Source organism: Lagopus muta, chromosome 4, assembly GCF_023343835.1.
Source record: "Lagopus muta isolate bLagMut1 chromosome 4, bLagMut1 primary, whole genome shotgun sequence".
Classification (NCBI taxonomy): Eukaryota; Metazoa; Chordata; class Aves; order Galliformes; family Phasianidae; genus Lagopus; species Lagopus muta.
The window spans coordinates 60451208-60466547 of record NC_064436.1 but is presented as its reverse complement, the minus strand read 5'-3'; the positions used below and the strand labels follow the sequence as shown (position 1 = coordinate 60466547).

The following is a 15340-nucleotide window of genomic DNA, read 5'->3' as shown; positions in this document are numbered from 1 at the left end:
GATCCTCATAGCCAATGAGTAGAAGACTGCAGCTGTAGTTCTTGCTAGGATGCAAAAAAGTCTGCCTGCGTGCCAGAGAAAAGCTCTACAGAACTGTCACAGACAATTTCGGTTGGTGAACTCAGTGTGCTTTACTGCCCATTTCTTATCTCACGCGAAGAAAGAATTAAGAAGTCCTTGAACACCAGTGAGTTCATAGACAGATCAGACAAAGGAATACAAATACAATAAATAAATAAATAAATAAATAAATAAAAATCAGACACCTGCCCATTGTACCTACCATCACATATTAGACTTTCTTCTGGCATATGCCTCAGATTTAGATTTGGGCCTAAATACAAGACTCTACATTTATGATAAAAATAACATCTCGCTCTAAATTTTGTGAAATTTGTCCCCTTTCTAGATATTCCATATCAAAATCCCAGATCTTTAAAACCCTGTGGTGTAAAGCACCATGTTTTTCAGTCTAGACTTTCTCCTTTCTGAAAATACGATGCTTGGCTGCCTTCTCTTCTCAAAACTACTGGGAAATAAATGGATACCTATGAAGTGCTGAATAATATGCACAACAGCATCTTAACACTTGTTCAAAAGTATTTTCCATTTTCACATAAATTTCTGTATGTTTTACTTCCACAAAATAGTCTTTTTATATTTAGCTTCACTACAGTAAACTTAATTTAGTATTAGGATTTTTCTGTAGTTGTTGGTCTGCATTTGTGATAAACGAGTTTTAGACAGGAAATTCATAAAAACAGAACAAAAGAATCTATAATAAGCATGTGGTAAAGACAGGACTATTTTTCCTTAAAATAACTATACCTGAGCAGAAGAGAAGGCAGAAGTTGCATATTTGGCCAGAAAATCAAAGCAGGAGGTTACTTCAAAAGCTTACATTGAGATCTCTACAGTAAGTATCACATATAATAATAGGATACAATAATATAATATAATAATAATAATGTCTGTTCAAGTTTTCACCCATTTAGCCCACATACCCTCTACGTTACTGAGTATATGCAATGGCAAACCTACAGACTAAAACTTGCACTGTTATTCAGATGTTTTGGTTTTGCTTATGTTTGGGTTCTTGTTTGTTTTTGTTTTTGTTTTTTTTTAAACAAACTGCAGCCTTATACCATGGTCTACAGGTGCTGAACTATAAAACCTTTAGAGGTTAAAGAGAGCAAAACTGAAATGAACAGAAGTTAAAGGCAGCCTCAAACTGCATGAGTCAGTGTTCTAGAAGTGCATGCAAAAAAGTACTCAAAGACAATGCATCTATTCAACAAGAGATGGGATTCCTTTCAAGCTCCATATGTAGAAGATCAAGGTGAAGTGCAAAGAAAGTGCCTAAATCTCTTTATAGAAACCAAAACAAAACAATTTTTCTCCAACACATTATATAGAACAATATATTCCAAGGCAATTGATTAAAAGAGATAGCATATTTGAATACTGTGATACTGCTACTACCTGTGAATTATTAGAGATGTTTCGAGGAGCGAGAATGCAAAAATTCTGCTAATTATATATTTCTGATTCAGTCCTGTCCTGCTTATACACCAAGTCTGAAAATGCCAGGGTTTCTCAAACACAGCAGGAATCAGTCAGACAGAGGAAGTTGTAGTTCTAACTTCCATTCAGCCAGCACTTAGCCCAAGTACTTTTCTAATAGCCAGATTCCAATTTATGTTCCATCTATGCTCTTCATCTGCAGTTGCTTCACTTTCAGCTTCTCAAATCTTTATTAGATTTTTTAGATTTATTAGATTTTTTTCAACAGACATTTATGCAACCATGAAATCTTCTGACTGTATGGCTTGGTTTCAGCAGTACTCTGTTGTGGATGGTACAGACAATTAACACTCAACTTCTTCAGCCTTTGTAATTCCACTTCCTTATAACACTCTTCTGGAGTGGACATCAATTTGGCAATTGCTCATCAGCTGTGTATGAAGAAACCTGGAATTTCTGCGCAGGACTGCCTCTCCCAGGAAGGCACTTAGTAGCAATATATATATATATTTAAAATATATAAGGGTGGGATATATTTTGGATTACCGGGCATACTTCTGGAAGCATCTGGAAAAACTGAGGATGAGTGGACAGCCCTGGATGGAAGTCTGAAGCAAACTTAAGTAGTCGGGCTACATCAGTACTTTGGTAGTGCACTATCAGAATAAAACTGAATGGTGATACTCTCTATAAGGAAAGAACATAATCATCATAGAATCATAGAATCATAGAATGGCCTGGGTTGAAAAGGACCACAATGATCACCTAGTTTCAATCCCCCTGCTATGTGCAGGGTCACCAACCACCAGACCAGGCTGCCCAGAGCCACATCCAGCCTGACCTTGAATGCCTCCAAGGATGGGGCATCCACAACCTCCTTGGGCAACCTGTTCCAGTGTGTCACCGCCCTCTGTGTGAAAAGCTTCCTCATAATATCCAAACTAAACCTCCCCTGTCTCAGTTTAAAACCATTCCCCCTTGTCCTATCACTATCCACACTGGTAAACAGCTGTTCTCCTTCCTGTTTATATGCTCCCTTCAAGTACTGGAAGGTCACAATGAGGTCTCCCCGAAACATTCTCTTCTCCAAGCTAAACAATCCCAGTTCCCTCAACTTCTCCTCACAGAAGAGGTGCTCCAGCCCTCCGGTCATCTTAGTGGCCATCCTGCAATTTCAAAGTGAAACCTTCCCGAAGAAACTACTCAGGTTATTGAAAGACATTCTTTCTTAGCTGAGACAACTTTTATAAAAAGTGTAAGATAATTCTGTACTGTATGCTTCTAGACACACTGGCATTCTCTCTAAGGAAACCAATATCCTGAGTACAATCATTCCTTACAAGTAAACGCAACCATGCTGCTTTTTGGTACCTTCCACTACCAACTGTTCTGCTCTGAAAGGACAAAACACATTTACCGGTTAATGACTACAAATGTTGCTCAACCCAGATGCTTCTTGAACACTTATAGCAGTGGAAAATACCATTTTGCTATCACATGTAATGTATACAATTTTTAAAGAATCAAGACACAAAATATTGTCAGGATAACCTATACTCTCATTACTATTTTATGTATTCTGCAAGGTTTGTCAAGAAAAGGACGCAACTGCCATCTTGCTCCTTACTTTGGAAAATCATGCAGCTATTGGTTATTGCAACAGATCAGAATGTAATTGTTCAACCCATTTATCTAGTAACACAGACACAATAAACATTTATTTTCTGTTAATATGAAAATCTTGAATATACACTGCTTATCTGCTACTTTCCAAAAAAGTGTATATCCAAAACAACGGATGCATCAAATGCATATGCATCAATGAAAATTAAAATATGTACTGAATGTGGGAAAAGCATTTTCATTTAGCTCCTCCCCATCAATTTCATACTGAATTAAAATAAATATGTAACTTCTACACCAAGCAGCATATATGACCTAGAAAAATGTTACGTTTTGGTATGAATTTAGCTCAGTGTACGTGAATCTTCTAATTTTTGTCTTCTATGAAAAGAATTTACTTTGTTTAGCTGACTCCAGATTGACATTATGAAAAGTGTAACTTTCTATTCCATGAACTGTGTGCATCTCTTCACAACCACAGTTATAATGCTGGTTCGGAAAACAGAGGATACAGATCCAATTATATTCTCGCTGTGGTACATCCTAGAATGTCTGCACTACTTGATACAATCAGCACAGAGTAATTACTGCAAACAAGATAATTATATAAACTCGGTTGTTTCAGGTACAAGAATATCCCTTATCAATGCACAGCACTTCAAGGACTGCATAGACTGACTACTTTATGTCACTGATCAATGAAAAAGAATTTCAAATTCAGAATTTACTGTCAGAGGCTGCATAGGAGATCTCATACTCATTACCCTACAACTTTCCAGCATCATTTAAGAACAACATGATTAATAGTTTCTCTGGCTCTGGTTGTAGATTTCTACCATGCTAAAAGCAACTGGAACATAAAGCATTAAAATAATAATATATACTCAGGAAGCGTAAACTTTTAATTAGTGTCCCACAGCAATTCAGAGTGAGCCTACATGGTCTTTTGCAGGTAGGAGTGAATGTCTCCTCTTTGTGCTACTTCCTGACAACAGTTCAGTTTTCAATCACACCCAGAACAGCCACAGCTCACACCTTCACATCATGATTTCATTAAAAAGGCTATTCAATGCAACACAAAGCCCTCTAAAGCTCTATTCTCAGAGCTTTGTCGTCATTTCTTGTCAAAACTGGCTTTCCCAGAGTCAGTCCTATGACAACTACAGCAACACAATTATTACATCAGAATTCTGGTGCATTCAGACAGAACAAGACCCAGACAGAGAGAACTCTATGTACAAAAGATTTTGTAGAAATGATCTTGATATAATTTCATACCGATTCTTCTGGCAGACCTATGGACATCGCAACTCACTTGTAGAAGAGTAATGGAGAAAAACAAACATGACACTTCTGATGGATTCAGTGGGCTTTATAAATTGATTTCCTCCCTTCCACCAGCTACTTGAAAGTCCCCTGCATTCCTATAGCTTATGCTGAAAATGCTTTACTGTGTTTTGTTTGAATACAATCCCTTTTCCATGGAGTGCTGTCTGGTTCTAACCTCTGCACTTGCAAATGCACTTAATCATAAACACCATTATGATTCTGTGGAATTTTAACTGCTTGACAAATGACACAGGGAAGATAAGAAGTATCAAATCTTTTTTTCTGACTCATCTTAAAAAAGTACAAATGAGCAATTCATAGGGTTCAAAAATTTTCAGTACAATTTCACATTTTCTGTATCAAGATCACTTTAAGTCCATTGGTCTTTATGGTGTAATTCTACCTCAAATACTGCAAGCACATTGAGTGAAACTCTAATGCACTCCAAAAGCTGGTATACAGGCAGAGATAAACCTGAAGAAATAAAGTTAACCTAAGAACCAGACTGGAGCCTTCTTGTAAATATTTAATTTAATTCCATTAAAAAAAAAAAAAAATCTCTCTCTGTATGAACTCGCTGAACTCACTGAACACCCACTAGAGTAACGAAGTCACATACAAGACCATTCAGTCTTACTTTCGTAAGTGCAATAAACTATGACCTTAATAGGATAAACTGCCAAGAGGGACCCAAGTTTCTCTATGGACTACAGAAGGAGAAGGGCTGACAAAACACCTAAACTCTACAGAGTGAAAATCAGATGAGATTAAAGATCTGATGACAATGAGGTACAAACGCGGAGCATTATGTTTGCAGTATCAGTTCTTCCACAGATGAGGTCTACAACATGTAAACAAAATGGAAGCACAGAATAACATTTAATATGCAAAGTATTCAAAAAATCCCTGTCAATGGCTTTTATCTTTGCTTTCATGCACATTCCCAGTCCATAAAAACTAAGTGATAGCATGGGACTACTTATGCTTTAAATTTAAAGTGCATGCTCAGTGCCAGGAAGCACAGTCAGCACTCCACCACAGCTCCCAGTTTCAGCATATTTCAAAACGTGTGCTGGTTGAAGAAAACTCACACCACAGCAACCTGAAGTCTAGTAATATCAGGATAGAGTCAAATCCTGAGACTTCTGCTCAGGTCAAATGTTTTCTTCTGTCCTAACGCAACTGCGCTGGAGAACATAGGTAAGGAAGAAATTTTCTTCCATCTTTCTAAATGACTTTTGTGAAATCAGCTGGTAGTGTTTGTGTCCAATGACAAAGTTCTTGTGACATAGAGATTTCCCACTTACTTGCTATGCGTGACCCCAACCCCTCCAAGACCAGCTTGAAGATACCAGCTACACTGTTTGATCTGAATCCTTTCAGCTTTATTATAACCATTTACATGGGCATATATGTACATTTACATGTATACACGTATCTCCTTCTGGAATAACTTGCAGATCCTAGAAATCCTTTGATCTTCTGCTTTTGTTCTTTGCATACTACTGAACACCATCTACTGAGAAGCAGAACTCAACATAAAAATAGCATATTTAATAACTACCAAAAAAAGAAGACTCTTTAAGAAGTGGATTGCAATATAATAGTAGTTCACTAAACTGAATTTATATCTCTAAGGTCTTCAAGTTGACTTGTGTAGAAAACAGGTTTTTCTAAGATAGTGTTAAGAGATTTTTTTTGTAAAACTCAGTGAGTCCTTCAGGCTTGAAATTCAGCAGTGATCTTAACACTGTTTATTTTGCCAGACAACTGGCACAATCACACAGTCACTGACACACTGTACATGCTTTTATGCTCTACCTGGGTGAGATAGGAAAAATTTCCCACTGAGCTTTCAACCTTTTAGCTTTCAATCCAGAAACTGAAATGGGTAAAGATTTTTAAAAATTCTTTTTGGACTTGAAATAAACAGTAAATCTTAGTTTTGAGACAGACAGTGCGCAGAATCTTCACGTGTTTGGTAGTAGTTCCACTCCAAGAAATAATTTCTAACTTTGAAGCAGATTAAAAAAATGTTACCTAGGCACAGTATAGCTTGGTCACACACACACACACACAAAACAGTCACAATTGCAAGAGAAATGAAATATGTACTTAATCATCCAGGCAGCCTCAACAAATTCCACTGATTTTTCATTAAGCAGAACAGACAGATAATCACAACTAGGACTGTCCTTCCAATCACTGGCCTCTGCATGAAATCAATTCTTCTGTATTACACTGTAGTTAAAAGGCCCCTATCAAGAGAAAATTCTTACTTCACAAAAGACCCACTGCGCTTGTGTTATTCACAATGTATTTCTCTATTCTTGCAGTTTAAATTTTGCAGACATAGAAGGGTTGTTGTTACTGTTTTTTTCCTCATAATCACTCTTCTTGTTGGTTCTAATATAGCATCCATTGTAAATATACTCAATGGGTCGATTTCATTCTCACTTATAAAGTCCACTCAATCTTTTAAAGAGCCATGAAAAGCTTCTTGGTTCAGTAATGACGTGGGAACATTTTTTAAGAAAGAGCTTGAAGGAGAGGTGTTTGTTATTTTTTAATTAAGGTTTTGTAGAGGATAAACATCATTCCAAATGACAGACTGTCCCATTCCTATACTTAATAATCAGGAACATCCAAAAGGACTTTGAAATCATATAAAAAGAATGAAGAGGTTGTATGCTTGACCCAACATTTGTGTGGATGTTTGAAAACCTACAGCATTTGTTTTTTCCTTTCTGTGGAAAACTCTATGGAAAACCGATCCCCAGAAGTTAGTGGCCACAAAAGCTTTCATGCCATTTTTCCCCTTGTATATTATTCAACAATAGGAAATATTCCAGTCTGATACATCACAGATGAAATTAGGGTGACCAGCTACTTGGTGAAAACCATTCCCCTATATTTTAAAGCCGATAAAACATTTCACATACATAGTTGCAGTTTCCTCTGCAGTATAAAACACCATTTTTTGCCACATACCTTTTTTTTGTTGGTGGGACAAATGTAGAAATTGTCAATAACAGTGGCAATCCCAGGCTGTAGATTCAACTTTGTGTATAATGTCCCAAAATCTGAGGACCTGTAAGAAATCAAACATCTGTAAGTACTTTCTTCTAAAGGCTTCAGCACAGAAATGCTCTGAGGAAAATAAGTAAATAAACAAATAAAAGCTCACTTTGTATAACTATCCATTTTCATTACTCCTCTGCTACTCTTTTGTTCTCTTCTTTGCTCATTAGGTATTAAGAGAAACCTGCCAGAATAGGAATATTTTTCCAGATCTGAAAAGATATCACTAGCTCTGTCTTTATGTCACAGTCTATGCAATGCTGGTTTTCATCCTGTCACTATCCACAGCAGTGTCAGAAGCACAAAACATACAATTTTCCATCACCACCCACCCACAAGTCTTGAAAAAATTGCTAAGCAGAGCAAAGGCTTGTATGTGAATACTAACGGAAGCTGCTCAACCTTGCAGAAAAAAAGAATAGCTAATTTCAGAACCTGGTTTTGTGTAAAGAAGAATTTGGCCTAAGATCTGGGAGGCTCTGGTACTGACACAAGTATCTACTCCTGAAGTTCTTTTTCAGAGGATCAGTATAGTTCTGAATAAATAAAATCAAAGCAGGTACTTGACCATCGGTATTTCTCACACACTAAGCTATGAATATTATAAATTGGAGCACTAAGCAGAAACTGTCTTGAATTCCTGGAAACCTGACAGCAAGAAATGACATCTGGTTTAGGTACCTGCATCTGCAGTGCCAGGTATAAAATCAATGATCAAGTAAAATGTTAGTTTAGCAAAATGTTAATAAGCAAAACTCAAAGCAAGTCACATCCAAAATTAACTCCATCACTTTGGATGAAGCCTCATTTTTTCTGTATAGCATCAAATTACACCATATGGTCTCTCCATATTTACAATTTTTCCCTTCTTATTTGGAGGGGACTCATCTAAGGCATTTCTCCTTTTCTCCAGCAAGAAGCTTTCCCTAAGACAGACGGTTGGTGGGTGAACTTCCATGGCACTACATTCTCCTCACTGGAATAACCATCTCTTTTTAAACAGGACTGAAGATGCCCTGCCAGGTATCTCTTGGTCACACACTTTTTATTGTTCCTTACTGGGCTCTTTCTTGCATACTCCTCGCACAGCTGATTTATTGCTGATGTTCATATGGACAAGACTGAGTAAAGCAAGAGGGAAAAGTGAGACAAGGAATCCCTAGTTCACCATGTCCTTGACAGGTGGCTCAGAGCAGATCTCCTTCAAGCTACACAAAGCAGAACAATCCTCACTTGCCTGTAGGAGGGCACCTGGCCTCCATCTGCCTATGTCCCCATCCCACCAAGAAGGTCACAATCCAGAGGACACGTGGTATGAGATGACTACTTAGCTATCACTCGTCCAATTCTCCACGTGTTGCAAGAACTTCTAGCTGTGGTCTTGGAGTAGCTTTTTATGGTTTTGTCATCATCAAGAACATGAGGCACAAAATCACAGAATCAGAGAATGGCTTGGGTTGCAAGGAGCCTCATGGATCATCAAGTTCCAGCTTCCCTACCACCTGCAAAATGTTACGATATGTCTAGATTATGCCCAAAGGCACAAAAGTAAATAATCACGTGTATATACCTTATTCACCTGCCCTGTGTATGGGCACAAAATGACCGTGAAACACGGATCATACTCAGAGTCTGAAGCCAAAAGTATATCTATTTTATAATCATAACCAAACAGATTTGACCCATAGTGTAGTTTTGTTTGCAGATACATAACAGTGCATTACAAAAATTAATGTAATCAGAGTACTTCGGTTCAGACAAATAATGATGTAGAAATCAAATACATACAATTGCACTGCACTGGGTATTTAGCAACAAGCTAATTAAAATTCTAAGGGGAATAGGGTGGACAGTGCTAAACCTAATTTGCCAGAGGTGTTTGACAGAAAAGAAATTGAAGGAAAGAGTAAAATACTGACTTCAGCCAGATGTACTGAAATCATGAAGAACAAGTATGCATACTGGAAACTAAGCCCAGGATATTCTCTTTGAGGAAATAATATCAGGTCAGTGGCTTGCCCAGTAATAAAATCCTGAAATCATTCTCTGAACCTTAAAGATGATCTAATTTACCTTGAAGAGGCAATTCCAGGATTAATACAGTGGGATCACTGGAGAGTGACACCACAAGAGTGATGGGGATGGCAACTGCATCAAGATATGAAAAGAGTAGAGGGAGGAAGCCAAAAAGGATAAAAAGTTCCAGTTTAAAACTTCCTATTCTAATTCTTACTACTTATAAAAAGTATTACAAAGAAAGAAGAAAGCTATATCAAAAAAGGATGCTTAGTTAACAAAGGTATTTTCAGAGAAAGGTAGAAAAACTATAGTGAAAGTTATTAATTTCTTCCATACAAATGAGCTAACTCAAGGGGAAAAAAAATCAGGAAAAAAGAGAATTCTAATTCCAGTCTGACACAATAGGATAATGCATATCCATAAAGATGCTCCATGCTGATAGCAGAATATCAGTGGATCTATAGAAAAATTTATTCATACTCAAAGACCTTTTTTCCCTTGAGGTAGCCCAAGAATATCAGCTGCTCCTTAAGAAATCTACGTACAAGAGGATGTAGCTCAAGGACACTGCACAAGGGAAGAACCATCCAAAAGATTAGTTGGCTTTCCAGACCACAACTTTTTTACTTGAGCTATGTGTTCCCTGTTCCCCAACTCTGCATATATAAAGAATTAACATTTAACTAACAGAAGCCTCTGTAATAACTCAGCTGCAGGGTTGGGGAGGATGAATTCTGGGATTACAGTGCATGCCTGCTTTGGGAATATATTAAGTAGCAGTACAAAATGCATTTTGTACCAAATTAGAAGGTAAATTTTTTGGTTTTTATTTTTCTATTGCAAAAAAATCACGATCGTACTATGTCAAAAATGTGAAGAAGGAAAAAAAAAAAAGATAAAGGGAAAAAAAACACATAAACGTTTTGTACTTATCAGGAAAAAGTATTTTCTTTCTTCTCTAGAAATGCACGAAAAAATACTTCAAGGTAAAATGATAAGAGGATACACTTATGATACAAGGAGTAAAAGGAGACTTTAGAAAAATCCTTCCATAGTGCAGTTTGTTTGCAGTGGGAGCACAATAGCAGAACTTTATAAACCAAAGCAAGAAGTAAAAGGATTGGTTTCTTAACCATGGGCCTGACTCACAACTCAGAGGGCTGTGGATGCATTGACATTTTTGCTGTGAGACATTTCAGTGGATACAAAAAGCTTTAAAGCTTTTTGGCTTTAAAATTGGCTTCAAACTGCCAATTATCCAAGCATGCAAAAATAGCTACAGAATATGTGGATAACAGAATCACTGAGCATCCTGAGTTGGAAGGGGCACATAAGGACCACGGAGTCATAGAATCACTGAAAGGCTTAAGGAGGAGACCTTAAAGCCCATCCAGTTCCAATCCCCTGCCACGGCTGCCCAGAGCTCCATCCAGCCTGGCCCTGACTGCCTCCAGAGATGAGGCATCCACAACATCTTGGGGGAGTTTGTTCCAGCACCTCAGCATCCTACGATTAAAAACTGTCTTCCTAATATCTAACCTAAATCTCCCCTCTTCCCGGTTAAAGCCATTTTCCCTTGTCCTATTAGTCCAACTTCCGATTCCACACAGCATCACCCAAAACCAAAAGCCAAAATGTGAGAACATTGCCCAAGCACTCCCTGAGCACCAGCAGCTTGGGGCCATGCCCACCACCCTCTGGTGCAGATCCTTCCCCTAACCCCACCTGCCCCTCTCCTGACACAGCTCCATGCCATTTCCTCTGGTTCTTTCATTGTAACCAGCTAGCAGAGATCAGTGCTGCCCCTCTGCTCCCATTGAAGAGTTGCAGCTGCCATGAGGTCTCAGCCTCCCCTGCTTGGGAGACCAAACCAAGGTACCTAATGCAACCTGTTTCTGACAGGCTTTCCCACTAAGTAATAGGTTCTTTGGAAGTGTATGTATCTGCTGAAGTATGTGTCATTATTCATCTTTGCGTTCAAGGAAAAACCACTTGTCACTCTGCGAACACTGTGTTGAAATAGCAATCGCTAAAATAAAACAGTATTACAGCACTGACAGAATTATGTCTTTTTATCTTGTTTTAATACAGTGAGCTCAAAGTATGGTTGGAAAACCTTCCAAATGGCACAAAAAATTACCCTGATGAAAAACAAGAAAACTCAAAACCCCCTGAACTCTGGGGAACCGTGGATCTTCTCTCTTAAAACGTAATTTTTTTTAACTGAGCTAAAGTAAATCTATGCCTTGTACAGCTTACAGCTATACCTAAACTCTGAGTCTGCACACCTTTCAAACACTGAGGGAGAAGATATGCAGCAGATACCAAAACAGATGTGAATCAAACGCTTGCCTGTCCAAACTTCACTATCAATATACAGCTCTCCACTGACAACTCACACCTACAATATTTATGTTAGTTGTCTTTCCAAAAGTTATTTACAAGTATATAGTAAAATAGATATAGCAAACATTAAAATGTAGATGGTAAGATGCTAAGGAAAAATATCTGATAAGTCAAAATGGCAAAATCCCAAGTAAAATTTAATACTCAAAGAAACTGTCAACTGAAAACACTTCCTTCTTCCTTTTATTTTTAGTGAATTGAAGAGATGCACCAGAAAGACAATGGTTGGAACACTTAGCAAATATTTTAATCAGATTACCTTTTTCTTTCCTCCTTGAAGATTAATTCTACAACCAAATGAACTATATCATAAAATCATCAAGGTGGAAAAGACCTCCTATATCATCTAGTACAGTCGTCTACATCTACCAATATTTCCAATTTCCAATATGGTGGTCGTCTACCACCAATATTTCCCCAATAAACTATATTCCTTAGTATATTATCTAAGCTTTTCTTGAACACCTCCAGGGACATTGACACAACCACCTCCCCGGGCAGCCCATTCCAGTACCTAACTGCTCTTTTGGAGAATAAATTCTTCCTAATATCCAATTTGAACTTCCTCTGGCACAACATGAGGCCATTCCTTCTAGACCTGGTGCTAGTTTTGCAGGAGAAGAGGCTGACCATGCTACAATCTCCTTTCGGAGAGATGTAGAGAGTGATAAGGTATCTCCTGAGCCTCCTCTTCTCCAGACTAAAAAATTCCATTTTCCTCAGATGCTTCTTCTAAGACTCATCCTCTAGATCCCTCACCAGCTTTGCTGCCCTTCTCTGGACATGCTTCAGGGCCTCAACATCATTTCTGTCGTGAGGGGTCCAAACCTGAACACAATACTCAAGCTGCAGCCTCACCAGTGCTAAGTAAAAGTGAATGATCACCTCCCTGCTCCTGCTGGCTGTATTATTTCTGATACATGCCAGGATGCCATTGGTCTTCTTGGCCACCTGGGCACACTGCTGACTTATGTTCAGCCGAGCCTTGACCAACTCCCCCAGAGTCTTTTCCTCTGGGAGTCCTTCAGCCACTCTGCCCCAAGCCTGTAGCACTGCCTGTGGTTTTTGTGGCCAAACTGCAGGACCCAGCACTTTGTTCTTGTTGAACTTCACACCATTGGCCTCAGCCCAGCAATCCAGCCTGTCCAGATCCCTCTCCATAGGGTCTTGCTGCCCCTAGGCAGATTGACACTTCCTCCCAACTTGGTGTCATCTGTAAACTTACTGAGGGTACACTCAATTCCCTCATCCAGGTCATCAATAAAGATATTAAATAGGGTAGGCCCAAGTAATAGCCCCTGGGGTACATCACCCATGATCAGCTGGATTTAACCCAGCCCCTCAGTCTATTCCCTATCCAGCAAAGATTGTACCCGTTCAAGCCAAAGGCAGCCAGCTTCTCCAAAATACTGTGAAATACAGCGTCAAAGGCTTTGCTGAAGTATAGGTAGACTATGCTGGCCTTTTCCTCATCTACTAGGCTGGTCACTCAGTCATAGAAGGAGACTTGCCATTTTTGAACCCACACTGGCCTGGTCTAATCCTCTGGTTGTCTTGCACATGCTATGCAGTGCATAAAATTATAGAAATGTTTCTTTGATTTAATCTCCAGTTTTACACTAAGCAGTCAATGTGTGCCATGGTGCAGGTAAGAGCTAACAGATAAACTGTTCACTACTTCAAATTTAGATGATACAGAATCTACTTTTTTTTTCTTCCCTTTTGCAGTATGAAAATGAATTTATCCTGGCTTTATTCACCAATCCATTACTGATAATGTTAGCCAGATTCTTAAGAACTAACAACATCCTTTCTGATGAAGTTAAGTGCTATTGCTCTGTATTACTCTAATAAGTATAGAAGATAGTACAATCCTGTGTTTATATAGAAGTTGGTTCCATACTACATACACATGAAGAGTCCTTCAGTGTCAGTCATTAAATGCAAGCAAAATGAAAGACAAGCAGCTATTTGCGGTAACTTTTCAGCAACTTGTAAATATATATTCACATCCGACTGTAAAATACTATCTCCAAAAACTCCAAAGAAAGCAAAAAAAAAAAAAAAAAAAAAAAAGCAAAACCTGAACATTTGCCCAATTAGAACTCAAGGGGGATCAAAATGTCACGATGTCTAGAACTGGACTTCCACTGAATGTCTAGAATGTACCTGACCCAACTGTCTGACCTGAGAGGGAAAAGCACTCCTACGTAGCCAGAAAAAAAAGGTAAGAATGAGGCTGCTGGCTACTTCAGCAAGACAGGTCTTCCCTTGGAAACTATGGTTACTAACTTCAAAACAAGGAAGGAAGAAGGTACTGCCTTGTTTTGCAATGTGCTTAAAAATGAAAGACAAAAGCTAAACAATGCTACATAGGACTGACAATCTGCTCCTCAGTGCTACACAGGACCTGGTCTGACTGACCCATACTGGCATGCCAGGCTGCAGTGCTTTGTCCTGATGTTGCAATTGCCTTTGCAGGAAGTTATTTCCAATCTCAGACTTTGCAATCTCACTCTGTCTCAGACTGACCCAGGCAAAATCTTAGCACAGTACAGAAAATTGATGGTATCTTTGAGGGAACGTGGAAGGTGGCAAGTTAACGCTCTCTTGCAATGAGGGTGATATTTGACACAGAAATTTAAGTTACAATTCTTCTTTCCCTACATATCACGCTTTCTCTTGCTGGTATCCTCTGCTGTGGATTTATCATGCATTTTTATTTGCTTATTATTTATAAGTAATATTATACACTGTATATTTTGTACAGTGTACATGCATGCATTTAAACTCCTACAGATAGCAGTACTGTGTCTTCAATATATGCTACGGATCTCCCATAAATAAATGTATTTAAACATTCCTGCTTTGCACTGCCTTGATGTACACCACCACAGTTATCTTTTGCAGCCCTTCATTAGTCCTTCACTATACCACAAACATCCTGCTCATTACCCTATTATTGAGCTGCTTATCAGTTACATTTTTAAGTTCCTCATTACTTTGCTGCACAGCTCCAATAATTAGGCTTCATATTTTACAGGCTTCCACAACACTGCATTAGTTTCCATTAGCTGCAGTCACCACTTTTTCTCACGAAAATGGTTAGTTTAGTTGGGACATGTATTTTGAAACTAATGCCTTGCTGTATTAATTCAATTCCAAAGGCACAGAAACCACTGGTGGCACATACAAAAAGGTACTCTGTGAAGCCACACTCAACATACAGAGTTTTTTGCATTGAATACACTCAACCATATAACACAGTGTTACAGGGACAAGGAAGCCAAGACACACTGAGGAAGACAGGGATACGCTAAGATGTAATTCTCAAAAATTGCATTTACTAAGAAGATTG

The 15340-nt window shown here is 38.4% G+C and overlaps 1 protein-coding gene across 8 annotated transcripts in view; it reads right to left on the bottom strand.

Moving 5' to 3' along the window:
- SORCS2 (sortilin related VPS10 domain containing receptor 2) overlaps window positions 1-15340 on the bottom strand; it is a 581186-nt gene that overhangs the window by 216248 nt on the left and 349598 nt on the right. For all 8 annotated transcript variants that reach the window (XM_048942849.1, XM_048942847.1, XM_048942852.1 and 5 more), the window contains one exon: window positions 7468-7567. In XM_048942849.1, coding sequence (XP_048798806.1) covers window positions 7468-7567 — 100 coding nt within the window. The remainder of the gene's footprint in view (window positions 1-7467; window positions 7568-15340) is intronic.